Source organism: Microcaecilia unicolor, chromosome 1, assembly GCF_901765095.1.
Source record: "Microcaecilia unicolor chromosome 1, aMicUni1.1, whole genome shotgun sequence".
Lineage (NCBI taxonomy): Eukaryota > Metazoa > Chordata > Amphibia > Gymnophiona > Siphonopidae > Microcaecilia > Microcaecilia unicolor.
The window spans coordinates 640,112,011-640,130,762 of NC_044031.1; the positions used below are offsets into that span (position 1 = coordinate 640,112,011).

General features: G+C 41.1%; 2 protein-coding genes across 2 annotated transcripts; both read left to right on the forward strand.

Moving 5' to 3' along the window:
• The first annotated feature begins 1,380 nt into the window (after positions 1-1,380).
• On the forward strand, positions 1,381-2,319 carry LOC115460519 (olfactory receptor 5I1-like). Its single transcript, XM_030190287.1, has one exon. It carries the CDS (start codon positions 1,381-1,383, stop codon positions 2,317-2,319), a length of 939 nt encoding a protein of 312 aa, XP_030046147.1.
• A 14,918-nt stretch (positions 2,320-17,237) lies between these two features.
• Positions 17,238-18,161, forward strand: LOC115482158 (olfactory receptor 1020-like). Its single transcript, XM_030221740.1, has one exon. The coding sequence runs from the start codon at positions 17,238-17,240 to the stop codon at positions 18,159-18,161; it is 924 nt and encodes a 307-aa protein (XP_030077600.1).
• Positions 18,162-18,752: the final 591 nt, after the last annotated feature.

Genomic DNA, 18,752 nt, shown 5'->3' on the forward strand with positions numbered 1-18,752 from the left:
AGTGTGTCTTTAGCATTAGTTCCTTGCTGTTGTGTCTGCTCAGTGTGTCTTTAGCTCCTTTCTGTTGTGTCTGCTCAGTGTGTCTTTAGCATTAGTTCCTTGCTGTTGTGTCTGCTCTGTGTGTCTTTAGCTTTAGTTCCTTGCTGCTGTGTCTGTTCTGTGTGTCTTTAGCTCGTGCCCCTGCTTGTCTGCCTTTTCCCTGGTGGTTTTTGGCTTACTTGTGTCTGCCCTGCCTGAGTATCCTGAATCCTACTTCAGTGAAGCTAAGTCCATTCCAGTATTTGGTTCACTCCAGTCAACTACTACTACTACTACTATTTAGCATTTCTATAGCGCTACAAGGCATACGCAGCGCTGCACAAACATAGAAGAAAGACAGTCCCTGCTCAAAGAGCTTACAATCTAATAGACAAAAAATAAATAAAGTAAGCAAATCAAATCAATTAATGTGAACGGGAAGGAAGAGAGGAGGGTAGGTGGAGGCGAGTGGTTACAAGTGGTTACGAGTCAAAAGCAATGTTAAAGAGGTGGGCTTTCAGTCTAGATTTAAAGGTGGCCAAGGATGGGGCAAGACTTCCAGTATCCGGTTCCGGTCCAGCCAAGTCCATTCCAGCATTTGGATCCAGCCAAGCCAAGCTTGTTCCAGTATCTGACTCTAGCCAAGCCAAGTACATCCTGAATCCTGTCCAGCCTTGCTTGGGGGGTTTTGCCTCCTGCTGCCGCTCACCGACAGTAGGCCAAGGGCTCACGTTGTTCCAGAGTTCACGCCTGGTTGTTTAAAGCCTGGGAACGTGACACTCTAGTTTGTTAAAAATTCTCTCTTCCTTTTTTTTTTTTGAAATTTCCCAACTGCTCGTTGGCCAATTAGTTGGGGCCAGACTGATCAGCACCAGATATAGCTGTTTATATGTTTGTTCATGCATTAGGAATTTGTTTCCTGTTCTTGTTCTATAATTTGTGACATTTTCTTTCTTGTGTATTTTATTAATTATGGAATTCTTTTCATACTTATTTTATATTGAATTGTAAACCACTCAGAAGGTCATTCCTATGAGTGGTATATCACATTTTAAATAAACTTGGAAACTATCATTGACAAACTTTATTTTTTTTAACCAGCTGCTGGTTTCTCAACAAGACAAATACAACTGAATAAAGTTCCCCAAGACTGACTCGATTTGGAAGACCTTGTGTTTTGTCATGTGAGATGTAACATCAGTGGAATGTTACAACTACTTTTAGAGAATTTCTTATTTTTAAAGTCTCTGACAACAGAAGAGGAACAATATGGACAAATTCTGGAATGTAAGAGAGTCAAATTACATCAGAGCATCATACCAAAGCAGGAAAGACAAGGTCACCAATGCATGTATTGTCTAAATGAAAGCCACAAATGAAAGCACAGTGACTGAATTTATTCTCTTAGGACTGACTGATGATCCACACCTTAAAAGTTTCCTTTTCCTGTTGTTCTTAGGTTTATATATTCTAACCCTTCTGAGCAATATAGTCATCATCACAATGATTAAAATCACTCCTCGTCTTCAAACTCCAATGTACTTTTTCCTCAGTCACTTGTCCTTCTTAGACCTCTGCTACTGTTCAAATATCACCCCTAACATGCTGGTCAACTTCCTGTCAGAAAAGAAATCAATATCCTTCCTTGGGTGTATGGTGCAATTGTTCATATTTTGTTCACTAGGTAGCACCCAGTGCCTAATGCTCGCAGTGATGGCTTATGATCGTTATGTTGCAGTATGCAGTCCTTTGCTTTATACAGTTATCATGACTAAGAAACTCTGTATACAGCTAGAAATTGCAGCATATATGGGAGGCATCATACATTCCCTAATACAGACAGGCTGCACCTTTCGACTGTCCTTCTGTGGCTCTAATGTGATCAATCATTTTGCCTGTGACTTCCCACCTCTGCTAATTATTTCATGCACCAGCACTTATATTAATGAACTGGTACTTTTCATTTTCGCTTCATTAGTTAGCATGGGTGCTTTTCTTATCATTCTTATATCATATGTTTATATTCTATTTACTATCCTGAAGCTCCACTCAACAGTGGAGAGACAAAAGACATTTTCCACTTGTGCATCTCACCTTACTTGTGTTACATTACTTTATGGTACTGTTTTAGTTACCTATCTCCGACCTAGTTCTAGTTATTCACAGGAACAAGATAAGGTAATTTCCTTGATTTATACAGTGATAATCCCCTTCTTAAATCCCTTAATTTACAGCTTGAGGAATAAGGAGGTAAAAGCAGCCTTTAGAAAAGTTGTGCATAGGACTGTCTTTCTCCATTGAGGCAATTCTTTTTGTGGAGTTAATGATCTGTTAGAATATGGCACTGTTTCTTCCCATTAGGGAAAGAACATGCCAGTTCAAATACATTTATATTTCTATAGTGCCTGTACCTTGCTATAGATTGAAATTTCCTATAAGCCTTGAACTGAGGGATTGTGGAAATAAGTGATAATAAATAATCTGTAGGCAAGGCCTTTATTGGACTAATTACAGACCACTTTTATCAAGCCACGCTAGCAATGCCAATGGAGCCCATTCAAGATGAATGGGCCTTGTTGGCATTACCGCATTAGCAGCCACTACCGCTGCTTGATAAAGGGGACCCTAAATTAATATATGACTAACTTTCAAGAATTATTGCTGAACTAATGAAAAGAGGATAGCCTTTAAAATCTAGTCATTAATATACTGTATCAAATTTGTCAAAAAAGTCTCCCTAAAACTTGTTGGCCCTTATTTTGTCTTGCTCTGAAACTTGTACACTGCTTAGACTATCATAAAAACTGTTACATCTTTGGTATTTGATATTTTACTACTGACCTTGGTAGAAATTATATATTTATCTCCAGTACTTCCATTTAATTTACCCCCCCCCCCCCCCCATTTCCAAAGCCATGCTAGCGGCTGCCGCACGGCAACACCAACACAGCCCATTCAAAGTGAATGGGCTGTGTCAGCAGTAGTGCACAACCAGCCACTAGCTTGGCTTTGTAACAGGGGGGGGGGGGGGGGGTTAATTTCTTTTAAAGTATTTTGTACTAGCCCTCCTACCTCCTCCTCCACCTTTTCTCTACCTTTAGCTAACATAAGAATAGCCATACTCGGTCAGCCCAATGGTCCATTTAGCCCAGTATTCTGCTTCCAACAGTGGCCAACTTAGGTCACAAGTATTTGACAACAAATAGTAGCAACATTCATACTACTGATCCCAGGGACAAGCGATGGCTTTCCCTATGTCTATCTCAATAGCAGACTATGGACTTTTCCTTCAGGAACTTGTCCAAACCTTTTTTTAAACCCAGATACATTAACTGCTGATATTGCATCCCCTGACAATGAGTTCCAGAGCTCAACTATTTCTTCAGTGAAAATATATTTCCTCCAGATTGTTTTAAAAGTAGTACCATGTAACTTCTTTGAGTGTCCCCTAGTCTTTGTAAGAGTAAAAAATTGATTTACGTTTACCCGCTCTGCAACACTCAATATTTTGTAGACATCTATCATATCCCCCCTCGGCGGTTAGGACTCTTCAAGTTTTTTCCAAGTTGAAGAGTCCTAACCTCTTAAGCCTTTCTATGAAGAAGTTCTATCCCCTTCATCATTATGATCACCCTTCTTTGAACCTTTCCTAATGCTGCTGCATCTTTTTTTAAGATATGGTAACCAGAATTGCACACATTACTCAAGCTGCGGTTGCACCATGCAACGATACCCAGGCATTATGATATGTCCTATTTTCTATCCCTTTCCTAATGATACCTAGCATTTTGTTTGCTTTCTTGGCTGCTGCACACTCTGGGCAGAAGATTTAAGCATATTATCCATGATGACACGTAGCTCTTGAGTGGAACCTAGCATCTAACAACTGATTAAGATTATTCTTCCCAATGTGCATCACTTTGCACTTGTCCACATTAAATCTCTTTTTCCATTTGGATGCCCAGTCTTCCAGTTTCTTAAGGTATTCCTGCAATTTTTTTACAATCCACATGCATTTTAACAACTTTGAATAGTTTTGTGTCATCTGCAAAATGAATCACTTCACCCATCATTCCCATTTCCAGATTATTAATAAATATGTTAAATAGAACTGGTCCCAGTACAAGTCCCTGGGACACTCCACTATTCACCCTCCTCCCTGGAGAGAATTGACCATTTAACCTTACCCTCTGTTTTCTATCCACCAACCAAATCCTAATCCACAATATAGCATTGTCTCCAATCCAATGGGTCATTTAATATTCTCAGGAGTGTCTCTCATGAGGGACTTTATCAAATGCTTTCAGAAAATCTAGATACACTACTTCAACCTTTAGCTACATTTGTTCACATATTCAAAGAAATAAAGCAGATTGGTGAGACAAGACTTCCCTTGTCTGAATCCCTGTTGACTCTGTCCCATTAAACCATTTTTGTCTATGTGTTCAGCAATTTTATTCTTTGTGATGAGTATGTTCATATCTGGTGAATCTTGGGCAGGGAAGAGCCAATGCAGTGGTCATTAATAAAGTGGAGTAATTGTACAGGGGAATAAGGGATGGTTAGGGAAAATAGATACAGAGGTAATCCAAGATGAAAGACTTTAAAGGCAAGCAGCAAAATTTTTATATTGAATCCTTTCGGGGATAGGCAACCAATGATGACTTTTTAAAAGAGGAGAATCTGAATCGTATCTATGAGCATAGCAGACAAGACGTACAGCTATATTTTGCAGAATCTGAAGATTTTTGAGTAAATAATGAGCAAGGCCTGAAAAAAATGATATAGAAACCAGTAGAGATAGCACTAAACCGTGAAAAGAATCATGCACACATCTAAGCTGTCTCAAGATGAAAAAGCCTGAACATATTAGTGATAAAATGTGGGGAGCAAAGGAAAGCTGGATATCAAGAATAATACCCAAATACCAAAATCTTGGAGTGGGGCTATAGACAAAGTCATAGGCGGTTGGTGGCCCAACTGTTTGGGGAGGCTAAAGGGGGTGGGGTTAGGGGTGGGGCCAGGGGTGGGGCTTACATCCATAATTGTCTGACAACAGACAGAAAAAAAATAAGTAAAAATAAAATAGTCACAATTAATACCTTTTATTACATTTAGATATTAGATATGTATCATATGTCAAAGAATAACATGAACAATGGATGGGGGGGGGGGGGGGGGGGAAGAGACAGAGAGAGAGAAGCTGGATGAGGGAGGAGAAAGACAAAATTTGCCAATTCACCCCTTCTTTATTCATCGTTAAATCTGAATTTTAAAAGTACTGCCTAAGTATCTGGAAAATCCGAAAATCCAGACTGATCCAATCCTCAAACAGTCTAGATTTTTGGACTTGTACTGTACTAAATTAAACCACTTAGCCAGTGATATTTAGCCTTTTTGTTGTCTTATTCAGATGGTGGCAGAATATTGCTGACTATCTGTAGAGCTGTCAGCAGTCTGTATTCAGCTGTTGACTATCCAGACAAAACAGGTATAGTCAATGTTGCTTTTTTAAAAAACTATTTTCTAATATATTTCCATTATTCATAATTTATTGTAAGCCACATTGAGCCTGCAAAGAGGTGGGAAAATGTGGGATACAAATGTAATAAATAAATAAAATAAATTAACTCTTGCCACAACAGCTGAAGATAAACCCAATTGTGCCTTAAAGAGCTAAGAAACCTAGACCATAAAGCATGCATGGTCACTGGTGATTAATAGCCACAGCTTTACATTAAGTTAGAGTTAAAATTACCAGAATGGCAACTTAGTTGAGAGACATGAGTGGAGGCATACCATAAAAACCTGATCTATAACTCAAAGCAACATGGCTCCTTTAAACAGCTTCCAGAAGAGAAGATATCATCCTGACCTTGCCTTTGTTTAAAGAAACAGACACTGCATGCAAAAAAGATGCATTGGAACCCAACCTGCATGCACAAAAACTAATTACAATCTGGGCCACAGCAACCATAACTCCAAACTCAGTACCAACACGTAGATGCTTCCTAGACTGACACCAATCCAACCCAGAAAATGACGATCACGTCAAATGCACTAAAAGATAAGCATACCTGCCAAGACTCCCGCTGATTTCTGCTGCTGCTTGTGTTGAGAAGCGTCAGGAACAAGCACCACTCTGAGCTGCTTCTCTCCACAGCCATCATTAGAACAAAAAGAAGCACGGGGCCACAGCAGCCTTCAGGTATGTGCTGTCGGCTCTGCCGTCCTCTGCTCCCGCTGACTTCAATTTCCCGTTCCAGGGGCAGAGGACCGGCAGAGCCGACAGCGCATGCCTGAAGGCTGCTGCGGCCCCATGCTTCTTTTTGTTCTAATGATGGCTGTGGAGAGAAGCGGCTTAGCATGGTGCTTGTTCCTGACTCTGCTCAACACAAGCAGCGACAGAATTCAGCGGGAGTCTTGGCAGGTATGCTTATCGGCACTATCTTTGGAGGAGGAGGCAGGCGGGGAAGGTCACAGCTGGGCTGGGGAGGCTTAGAAATGTTAAATAGTAGTAGTAGTATGGCACTGCAGACTTTTTGCAGATGGACCACGCATAGGCAGTCCATTATTTTTAGTAATCTTTTGCTATTGTTTTCAATAGCATTTGCTATTATTTTGGGTGAACTAAAATGGTGGCAAGCTCTGCCTACTGCCGACAAGTTCCACCTACTGGCTTCAGTCCATATAATGGAGTAGATAGGCTCACCCCATCTCTTGTTTTCATCCAACCTCTTTGTAGCTATATGCAACATGTTTTATATAATGCAGCTAATGTACAGGAAGAGTATTGCTGCTGCCATGCATTTACCTCCTAGAAGTGTCAAGTTTGTTATGTGTTTGCTATATGACCCTTTAGAAAACTTTCAGGGAGGTTTACAAGATCATACAAAACTAGATCATTAGGCAGAAAAAAACAAAAGAATTACATTCTTGGAGTGAGTCCCAGCTTCTTTCTGCCCTTTATTCTGTCACTGGTATCAAGTTGGTGAGCAGACATACCCCAGAGAGGGGCAGGAGTGAATACGAATCACTCTAGCCAGTTGGGCCCCAATATCAAGAATAATACCAAGATAGGCCTTGGGGTAAGCCTGCTGAGGTGGGAGGGGGTCTGGCTGGAGAATAGTGATCCTTTCAATGGGAGGGAGGGAGGGAGAGGGAAAGTAGATTAATACTTAAAATGTCAGTGAGGAAGAATGATAAATGACTTAGGGGTCCTTTCACAAAGGCACGCTGAAAAGGGGACTGCGATAGTGTATATGCCTGTTTTGGGCATTCAAAACTATATATTTGGGCAGAGGAGGTTTCTATCTGCTTAAATTGTCTCTGCAGGCCAGCTGGCAGAGGCAGTTAAGCAGGCAGTGCAACTGAATATTGGTACCAACCAGCTATTTCTAAAGTGGGCAGGAGAGAGACATCATGACAGCAGAGTCAGGGAGGAGCCAGCAGTTATACGGATGCCAGCAATATGCAGTGCCAGGGCTCACATAGCCAAACATCCAAATAGGACCGCAGAAATAGCAGTTCTAACTTTGGTCAATTACCTATGCAGTGCCGCCACCGAATATCAGTTAGCACTTGCATAGCTTCTGAGTAGCTGCTGAAAATGTGAGTGTGCATCCCCCTCCCTTCTACCCTCCAACATGGTCAATCCCCCTCACGACTCTCCCCTTCTGAGATCGGACTCCCTCAGAGATCAAACCCCTTCCTCAGATAATATTTTGCATCCACGGAATCTTAGCGGAGATTGGGTGGCAACACTGGTAATTGGGAAGTAAAAGCAGTGCTGGTCAGACTTCTGCAGCCTACGCCCTGGTTGTGACTGAATAGATATGGATGGGCTGGAGTGTAAATTTTAAGGGGCTTTGACGTTAGCTTCAGAACTTTTAGTAAAAGAACAGTGCTGGGCAGACTTCTACGGTCTGTGCCCTGAGAAGGACAAATCAAACTTGGGTATACATATAAAGTATCACCTATCATGTAAAATGAGTTTATCTTGTTGGACAGACTGGATGGACTGTACAAGTCTTTATCTGCTGTCATTTACTATGTTACTCCACGTTACTATGGTGGTCCAGTGGAATAGCCTGGGCAGGAGTGCTGACTGTCGCCATTTGACTATTGACTGGAAGGAAGGTAAATTTATCACAGGACAACTAACTTCTTTGAAACATATGTCCCTAAATTATATCAGTTTTCAAAGGGGAAAATATGCATATATGTTGCTGAGTAAGTATGCTGGAGTGGAAGAGTGGCCTAGTGGTTAGTGTGGTGGACTTTGGTCCTGGGGAACTGGGTTTGAGTCCCACTGCAGGCACAGGCAGCTCCTTGTGACCATGGGCAAGTCACTTAACCCTCTATTACCCCAGGTACAAATAAGTACCTGTATATAATATGTAAGCTGCATTGAACCTACTATGAGTGGGAAAGTGCGGGGTACAAATGTAACAAAAAAAAAAAAAGATAACTCAGCAGTAAAGATAGTTTTGTTGTCTGGAGGTTAAGGGATGTTAGGCTAAGAATCATTAGTCAAGTGTTATCAAACAGTTTAGAAATTAATGAGGCAAATATATCATCACCTACCCATTCTATCTCATGGACCACTATGGACCACTATGGACTTTTGTGTTTCTGTGCACTGTGGGTATTAAGCCAGGAAATAATATAATTCTTATTGAACCTCACTAAGGGGGTCTTTTATTAAGACATGATAGAATTTTTAGCTCACGGAAGAAATCAGCTAGTGGTCCATAGAAATATAATGAGTAGCTTGACATTTACTGCCAGCTGATTTCTACCACGAGCTAAAAATTCTACCACAGTTTAGTAGAAGACCCCCTAAGTCAATACAATAGTTCAACTGTACTGTAACAAGCCCAAGATACAGTACTCACATCACAACATAACACAAAACACAAAACACTTCTCTACCATAACAACACCATACTGTTCTCTCCCAGTCTCAAAAAACTTGAAAATTCTTAGAGTCACCATTGATCGAAACCTCACTCTCGATGACCACGTGAAAAACACGACAAAAAAGATGTTCTACTCCATGTGGAAACTTAAAAGAGTAAAACCTTTCTTTCCGAGATACATCTTCCAAACCTTGGTACAGTCAATGGTAATAAGTCATCTGGACTACTGCAACACACTATACGCGGGCTGCAAAGAACAGACTATCAAAAAACTACAAACTGCCCAGAATACAGCCGCCAGACTCATATTTGGAAAAACTAAATATGAAAGTGCAAAACCCTTAAGAGAGAACCTTCACTGGCTCCCACTCAGAGAACGCATTACGTTCAAGATCTGCATGATTGTACACAAAATCATTCACACAGACGCCCCAATCTACATGCTAAACCTTGTAGACTTGCCTCCAAGAAACGCCACAAGATCATCCCGCAAATTTCTCGACCTGCACTTCCCCAGTTGTAAAGGACTAAAGTACAAGCAGATGCATGCGACCACATTCTCGTACTTGGGCACGCAGGTGTGGAATGCACTGCCTACAGACCTGAGAACAATCGGCGAAACAACTATCTTTCGCAAATCTCTTAAGACATATCTCTTCAGCAAGGCATACAATGAGAACTAATAGCCACAGTAATCCACCCGACAATCCACTCAATTAAGATAACTCATCTATTATAGCTACCTAAATCACTCCTTCTTCTTCTACCCTCATTTATTTTATTTTATTTATTTATTTATTTATTTATTTGCATTTGTATCCCACATTTTCCCACCTATTTGCGGGCTCAGTGTGGCTTACAATACATTGTAAAAGATGGAAGTGCAGTTGGTTGCAGTACAATTATGGGTTACATTGTGAAGAATTATATTTAACCTCTGCACAACACTAAATGTACATGTCACCTTGCAATGACAATGTTAATAAAACTATGTAAGCCACATTGAGCCTGCAAATAGCTGGGATAATGTGGGCTACAAATGCAATAAATAAATAAAATAGAGAAATGTGATCAACAACAGAGGGGAGGATATCTGAGGTCCACCGCTACATCTGAAAGATCAATTTATTATTAAGATCCCCTGTAGCTAGGTGAACAGCTGGCAGTAAGGTCGCAGACCCAAAATGGACAAGTGGTAATTTTGATTTTGCCGCACATCTATTTTTGGCAAAAGTTTAAAAAAGGCCTTTTTTACAGGTGCACTGAAAAATCGATCGACCCGCGCCCAAAACTCACACCTATACTACCGCAAGTCAATTTTCAGCGCACCTTAGTAAAAGGACCTCCTAATTAGCTAATTATTTTATGTGCAGATCTGTGATCTGCACCCAAACTTACAAGCCCAACTTTGGGTGACCAATACAGAATCCAGCAGATAATATGTTGGCTACGATCTTTAGAGTCATTCTCTTCGGTTATTATCTTATTTTACCTTAGATTGAAATCTTTGCTCTATTCATAAAAATAGTACAAATTATACATCTATATATTCTCTAAGGCACCATTTTAAGGTCTATAGATGTGCTACTATAAAGAAAATAATTGAAAAAAAGCTTTAAAAAGATGAGATAGGTATACTATGGAAAGTGGATCAAACAAAACAATGACACAACCAACTACCGACCAGTAGCATCCATCCCCCTGACAATAAAACTAATGGAAAGTATGGTAACCAAGCAACTCACCGAATATCTGGACAAGTTCACAATACTACATGAATCACAGTCAGGATTTCGATCCAACCATAGCACCGGAACAGTGCTAACCACTCTCATAACCAAATTTAAGCAACTAATTGCAACTGGGAACAATGTACTACTCCTACAATTCGATATGTCCAGCGCGTTTGACATGGTCAGCCACCAAATACTCTCGAACATCCTAGACTACTTCGGGATTGGAGGAAACGTACTAAGGTGGTTTACAGGTTTCTTAACAACAAGAACTTATCAAGTGACCTCCAAATCTAAAACATCAACACCATGGAAACCTGAATGCAGAGTACCACAAGGATCACCGCTCTCACCAACCCTTTTCAACCTAATGATGACACCATTAGCCAAATCACTATCCAACCAAGGACTTAACCCATACATATATGCAGACGATGTCACGATATACATCCCGTTCAAACAAGACATAACCAAAATCACAAATAAAATCACACACAGCCTCCAAACAATGAACTCATGGGCGGACGCATTCCAACTGAAGCTGAACGCAGAAAAAACACAATGAGGGGCATAATTGAACAAAAACGTCTATCTCCATAGGCGTTTATCTCCGAGAACGGGTCCGTGAAGGGGCGGACCGAACCGTATTTTGAGAAAAAAAATAGACGTCCATGTTTTATTCGACAATTTGTGAGCTGGGCGTTTTTGTTTTTCAGTGATAATGGAAAATGAAAGTGCCCAGCTCAAAAACGAATAAATCCAAGGCATTTGTTCGTGGGAGGGGCCAGGAGTCGTAGTGCACTGGTCCCCCTCACATGCCAGGACACCAACCGGGCACCCTAGGGGGCACTTTTACAAAAACAAAAAAAAAAGGTAAAAGAGCTCCCAGGTGCATAGCACCCTTCCCTTGTGTGTTGAGCCCCCCAAATCCCCCTCAAAACCCACTGCCCACAAGTCTACACCATTACTATAGCCCTAAGGGGTGAAGGGGGGCACCTACATGTGGGTACAGTGGGTTTGGGGAGGTTGGACGACTAAGCATTAAGCAGCACAATTGTAACAGGTAGGGGGGGATGGGCCTGGGTCCACCTGCCTGAAGTCCACTGCACCCCCTAACAACTGCTCCAGGGACCTGCATACTGCTGCCAGGGAGGTGGGTATGACATTTGAGAGTGAAAATAAAAAGTTGTGAAACATCATTTTTTGTGGTGGGAGGGGGTTAGTGACCACTGGGGGAGTCAGGGGAGGTCATCCCCGATTCCCTCTGGTGGTAATCTGGTCATTTAGGGCACTTTTTGGGGCCTTATTCGTGAAAAAAACAGGGTCCAGGAAAAGTGCCCTAAATTCTAGCTACAAACGCATACTTTTTGTCCATTATCGGCGAAAGGCGCCCATCTCTCCTCGGCCGATAACCACGCCCCAGTTCCACCTTCGCCATGCCTCCGACACGCCCCTGTCAACTTTGTACGCTTCCGAGATGGAGTGCAGTTGAAAACGTCCAAAATCGGCTTTCCATTATACCGATTTATTCGTTTTTGTGAGATAAACGTCTATCTCCCGATTTGGGTCGAAATCTAGGCGTTTTTCTCTTTCAATTATAAGGTGGAATGTCTCATCCTGTCCTCACAATACAACACAAACAAACAAACCCAACACCATAAACACCCCAGACTACAGTCTTCCGGTCTCAGACAGCCTGAAAATTTTGGGAGTCACAATAGACCGAAATCTCACACTCGAAGACCATGCGAAAAAAACAGCAAAGAAAATGTTCTATTCAATGTGGAAACTTAAAAGAATCAAACCTTTCTTCCCTAGGGAAGTATTCCGCAGCCTAGTACAATCAATGGTGATAAGTCATCAAGACTACTGTAACGCCATCTATGCCGGATGCAAAGAGCAAATCATTAAGAAGCTTCAAACCGCTCAAAACACAGCAGCCAGACTAATATTTGGGAAAATGAAATACGAAAGCGCAAAACCACTAAGAGAAAAACTACACTGGCTCCCATTAAAAGAACGAATTGCGTTCAAGGTTTGCACCATGGTCCACAAAATCATTTATGGAGAAGCCCCAAACTATATGTCAGACCTCATAGATTTGTCTAGGAGAAACGCAAAGAGATCATCACGCACCTACCTCAATCTCCACTATCCTAGCTTTAAAGGGCTAAAATATAAATCCACATGCACGACCAGGTTCTCATACATCAGCACGAAGCTATGGAACGTACTACCGAAGGCCATAAAAACAACGCAAGACCTAACCATCTTCCAAAGGCTAATGAAAGATCTCTTCAAGAAGGCATACCATAAACATCCATCTTAAATACTAATTAATAATACTACACACGAGCTATACAAAACCGAACTCTTATCACGACAGACATCACCACACTAAACCTATGTAAAACAAGATGTCTCTACAGTCGATGACCTAATGTAGATTATAATGCAATTTATCACTCTGAAACCTTCAGGCTATACCATAATTATTCTTCTATACCATATATGTACGCACATGGAATATATATATACCATGATCTACTCCACATATGTTATGTTCCATGTATGTTATCATGTATGTATGCACCATATATGTTATGTTCCATGCATGTTATCATGTATGTATGCACCATACGCAATAACCTTTGCAATTCTACTACCTGAAATGGCATTCACCATTACGGCAAATGTAAGTCACATTGAGCCTGCAAATAGGTGGGAAAATGTGGGATACAAATAAAATAAATAAATAAAGCAATTCTAGAAAGCCATTATCTGAATTACAATATATCTACTCTTCCCTAATTATAAGCAATTAAAATTGATATTTAGCATGTATGCAGTTTAGCAAACACTTTTCTTAACATTCATATTTCATCTAAATCATATTAAATGCTTGTAATTATTCTCTGTAAATCTTAAATTAGAATCTGGTAAAGACTTAATTGATCTTGTCAAAAGGGACTTAAAAATATTCCCATTGGATTCATATCCCCAAATGAAAGAACTACAGTGCATTTATTTACCCCAGTTATGAAGAGAGACAGTGGAAAAATACAGAAAGATACGTTTCCATGCTACTAAGTCAGTTTCTGCCAGAAACTCTGGATTTCAGTTGTAATATATATTTGAAATAACCGTGGACATCGTCTAGTGAAGGCTACGGGCAGCAATGTAGAACATTAGGTTGGAAGACAACTGAGAGATCATTCATGCAGCTTTTATCAGCAGCTTCTGTAAGTTTTCTCATGGTGAGTCAGAGTAATGCCACATGAAACGTTGCCCCCAAACAATTTAAGCCAAGTTTAAGGAATGAGAAAAGGTAGGGTTAAAAGAAAGAAGCATGCGGGACTATCTGCTTGTACAATTTTGGTAAAATGAGTCTAATGCTCAAAGTTTTATTTTATGCATTGTCTGAAATATTTTAACAAGTAAAACTTGAAATAAATGCAATAGGAACATTTTATACAATCTCTGATTTTAGATCTTTGGGACAAAAATCCCTTATCATTATACACTTACCTGTCTAGATTTGTTTGTTGAAGTTTTTTTAGTGCTTGTAAACTAGTTGGAATTATTTTAAATGACAGGGAATCAATTTTCAATTATCCAAGTAAAGGTGTGTCTGAAAACTATATACAGTATGCAGGTGTTTACTGCACATTAAAAAAAAAAAACAGCACTCCATGCAGAGTAAAATAGGATAGTATGTAGAAAGGCATTTTTCAGTATTTATTTGTTTTACTGTAGGTGGTGTATGGAATTGCTTTGATTACTTCATTTTAGGAGAAGTTTAGGGATCTCGGTGTCGTCGTAGATGATACATTGAAACCTCTGCTCAGTGTGCAGCAGTGGCTAAGAAAGCAAATAGAATGTTAGGTATTATTATGAAAGGAATGGAAAACAAAAATGAGGATGTTATAATGCCTATGTATTACTCCATGGAGCGACCGCACCTCGAATATTGCGTTCAATTCTGGTTGCCGCATCTCAAAAAAGATATAGTGGAATTAGAAAAGGTACAGAGAATGGCAACAACAATGATAAAGGGGATGGGATGACTTCCCTATGAGGAAAGGCTAAAGTGGCTAGCAGGGGAATTTTCAAAAGAGAAGGGCGCCCATCCTTTGACACAAATCGGGAGATGGCCATCCTTCTCTCAGGGGTGCCCAAATTGGCATAATAGAAAACTGATTTTGGGCATCCTCAACTGCTTTCCGTCGCAGGGACGACCAAAGTTCCTGGGGGCATGTTGACAGCGTACCGAAGGCGGGATGGGGGCGCGCTTAAGAGATGGGCATCCTTGGCCGATAATGGAAAAAAGAAGGATGGGGCAGCTAGATGTGGGTATAGTGGGTTTGTGGTGGGTTTTGAAGGGCTCACATTTACCACCACAAGTTTAACAGGTAGGGGGGATGGGCCTGGGTCCGCCTGCCTGAAGTGCACTGCACCCACTAAAACTGCTCCAGGGACCTACATACTGCTGTCAGGGAGCTGGATATGATGTTTGAGGTTGGCATAGAGGCTGGCAAAAAATATTTTTTTAATTATTTTTTTTTTGGGGGGGGGGGTTGTGACCACTGGGGGAGTAAGGGGAGGTCATCTCTGATTCCCTTCGGTGGTCATCTGGTCAGTTCGTACACCTTTTTGTGGCTTGGTCTTAAGAAAAAAAAGACCAGGTAAAGTCGTCCAAGTGTTCATCAGGGACGTCCTTCTTTTTCCATTATGAGTCGAGGACGGACATGTGTTAGGCACGCCCAAGTCCCACCTTCGCTACGCCTCCAACAGGCCCCGGGAACTTTGATCATCTCCGTGACGGAAAGCAGTTGGGGACACCCAAAATTGGCTTTCCATTATACTGATTTGGGCGACCCTGTGAGAAGGATGCCCATCTTGCGATTTGTGTCGAAAGATGGGCGTCCTGTTTCGAAAATAAGCCTGAATGTTACATATATAATAAAAATAATTTAAAAACATACAAACATTCAATATATCAAATAAGTTCTTATTCAAAACAAACACATTCAATATCACAAATGGGCTCTTGCACAGCACAGGGAAGTCAGTCAGTAGCCTTCAACAGTAGCCTTCTTGTAATATGAATGATAATAATTATCACTGGTCTGGGTAAAGAGTCCTTGGACTGCCACCGGGATCCCAACTCAGAGATCAGGAGGCCCAGACAGACGAGAGATGAGTAACATTTATTTATTTATTTGTAGCATTTGTATCCCACATTTTCCCACCTATTTGCAGGCTCAATGTGGCTTAAATTATGTCATGATGGCGATCGCCATTTCCGGGTACAGGATTACAAATGGTATTACAATGCTGGTCTGAAATGTGGACTGGAACATGAAGGCTAGAACAGGAGACCCAATGGCAAGGCTGGAACTGAAGATACTGAGGCAAGGCTGGAACCAGAGATACTGCAGCAGGGCTGGGTCTGGAGAGTTTGAAGTAAGGCAGGAGCTGATGATACAGAGGCAAGGCTGGAAATGGAGATACTGTTGCAGGGTTGGATCTAGAGACTCTGAAGCAAGTCAGGAACTGGAGATACTGCGGCAGGGTTGGATCTGGAGATTCTGATGCAAGACAGGAACTGTAGACTCTCCACAGAAGCAGGAAACCTCGATGCAAAGACCCCGAGGATATACTGGGGTCTTCCTCAAATACAATGGGGCAGAAATTCATGCCCCCATGGGGTTTCCCAACATTACCACCGCAAAGTATAAACAGCGGATCTTCAGCTCACACATACCCTAGGTGGACCAACGCCTGGAAGCACCATGCCACCAGATGCAAGAGGCAACCGCACCTCCTACTGGACCCAACCTCCTGCTAGTAAGTCATGAAGCTGCGGAGCATGGCCCAGGGCTGTGACAATAATAAGGCCATGGTTATTAATTCTGATTGACTTTGGTTTTACATTATTGTGATTCAAGTCTACAGAGTGAGGATATGAATTACTATATCTATATCTATCTAAAGATAGATAGATAGATAGATAGAATACTGTGAATATACAAATATATGTCCTGGTGTCAAATATATGTGAATATACATACATATGTTTGACATTGGGATGGTGATAGTTTGAATATGATAAATGTCCACTGTTAGGAAAATTTGACATTATCTAGAGTGACTGTTAAAAATGTTTTCTTTTCTTTTTTTATAGTAGTGCTATTAAATATCTCATTCTGTATGCAAAAGGCAACATACTGTAGTATGGATATACTAATGAGTTTATCCCCTATGACCTTCTGTCTCTAAATGGGCCTTTATTTTCCTCTAAAGTGATTGTTTGTTTTTTTTCACACACAGGCAACTGCATTCTGGAACTCCTATTGAAAACATCAGCATTTCACAAACTGTTCTTCAATGGATAGAAAACAGACCTGGTTGCCATTGTCCTGGAAGGTTTCTCTGGATATTACTTTGTCTATAACAATATGCTTAAAAAGAATATGCACATATGATGCCCTGGCAATTGGGATGGCATCTCATAGATATCAATATTCTCTTTATTAGTTACCTGATCCTGCATAGTGAACAAATGAGAGGGACAAATCGAAGCAGTGTGACCGAATTTGTTCTTCTTGGACTGACCAGTGATCCCCAACTTCAGATAATACTCTTTGTGCTGTTCTTATTTATATATAACATCACCTTGATGGGCAACGGGGCCATCATTGTAATAATCAGGCTCAGTCCTCGTCTTCACACCCCCATGTACTTTTTTCTCAGTCATTTGTCTTTTGTAGATCTCTGTTACTCATCCACCATCACCCCCAAGATGCTGATCAACTTTCTATCAGAAAGGAAAACCATATCTTTTATTGGATGTGGAGTACAGCTGTATTTCTATTCTGCGTTGGGAGCCGTGGAGTGCCTGATGCTGGTGGTGATGGCTTATGATCGTTATGTAGCTATATGTAACCCACTGCTTTATCCCATTGTCATGAGTAAGAGGCTCTGTAATCAGATGGTAGGCTCAGCATATATGGGTGGTTTACTTCATTCGCTGATACATACAAGTTGTACATTCCGTTTGTCCTTTTGCTCTTCCAATGTGATTAATCATTTTGTTTGTGATTATCCACCACTGTTAATGCTCTCCTGTACTGACACCTCAGTTAACGAACTGATGCTTTTTGTGATTGCTGGATTTTTTATGACCAGCACAGTTTTGGCCATCTTGATCTCATATACTTACATCATCTCTACTATCCTGAGAATTCGCTCCGGAGAAGGAAGGCAAAAAGCCTTCTCCACGTGTGCCTCCCACTTTATCTGCATCGTATTGTTCTTTGGCACAGTTTTTTTTATGTATCTTAGGCCAAATTCAAAGTATAAAGATGAGCAGGATAAAGTGATCACAGTGTTTTACACTGTAGTGATTCCTATGCTAAATCCCTTGATCTATAGTTTAAGGAACAAAGAAGTGAAACAGGCAATGAAAAAAGTATTTTCTTCATAATTATTGATGCAATGGGGTCCATATTCAGTCAGTGGTGTTAGTGTTTTGCTGACTGATGCTGGCGTTATCCCTAGAAATTTAATTCAAGACATTGAATCTCCGGGTTTACAGAGCCAGCCAAACCATAGCTGCTTAAGGGGTCCTTTTACGAAGCTGCGGCAAAAGGGGACCTGTTCTGGCATCAGCGTGTTTTTGATGTGTGCTGAGGCCCCCTTTTGCCACAGCTGCTAAAAGGCAGGTTTCCCTTTTCTGAAAGAAATGGCCATGTGGCAAGTGAACCACTTGCCGCGCGGCCATTTCGGGGGGGGGGGGGGGGGAGCACTTACCACCACCCGTTGAGATGGCAGTAAGAGCTTCCGCACTAACCTAGTGGTAACCAGCCAGCATATGGCACTGCCTGATTACAGCCTGGTACATATTTTGCAGCGCCAGAAATAGCATGTGCTGGGAGAGGAGCTTACCATCTTTTTGTAAAAGGACCCCTATGTGTGATATTTGGCACGTAACCAGCTATGGCAAACCACAAAAAAATTAGGACTGACTTTTATGCCATCCTATTTATGTGGTTACCTTGACCTGTTAAGTGCTGAC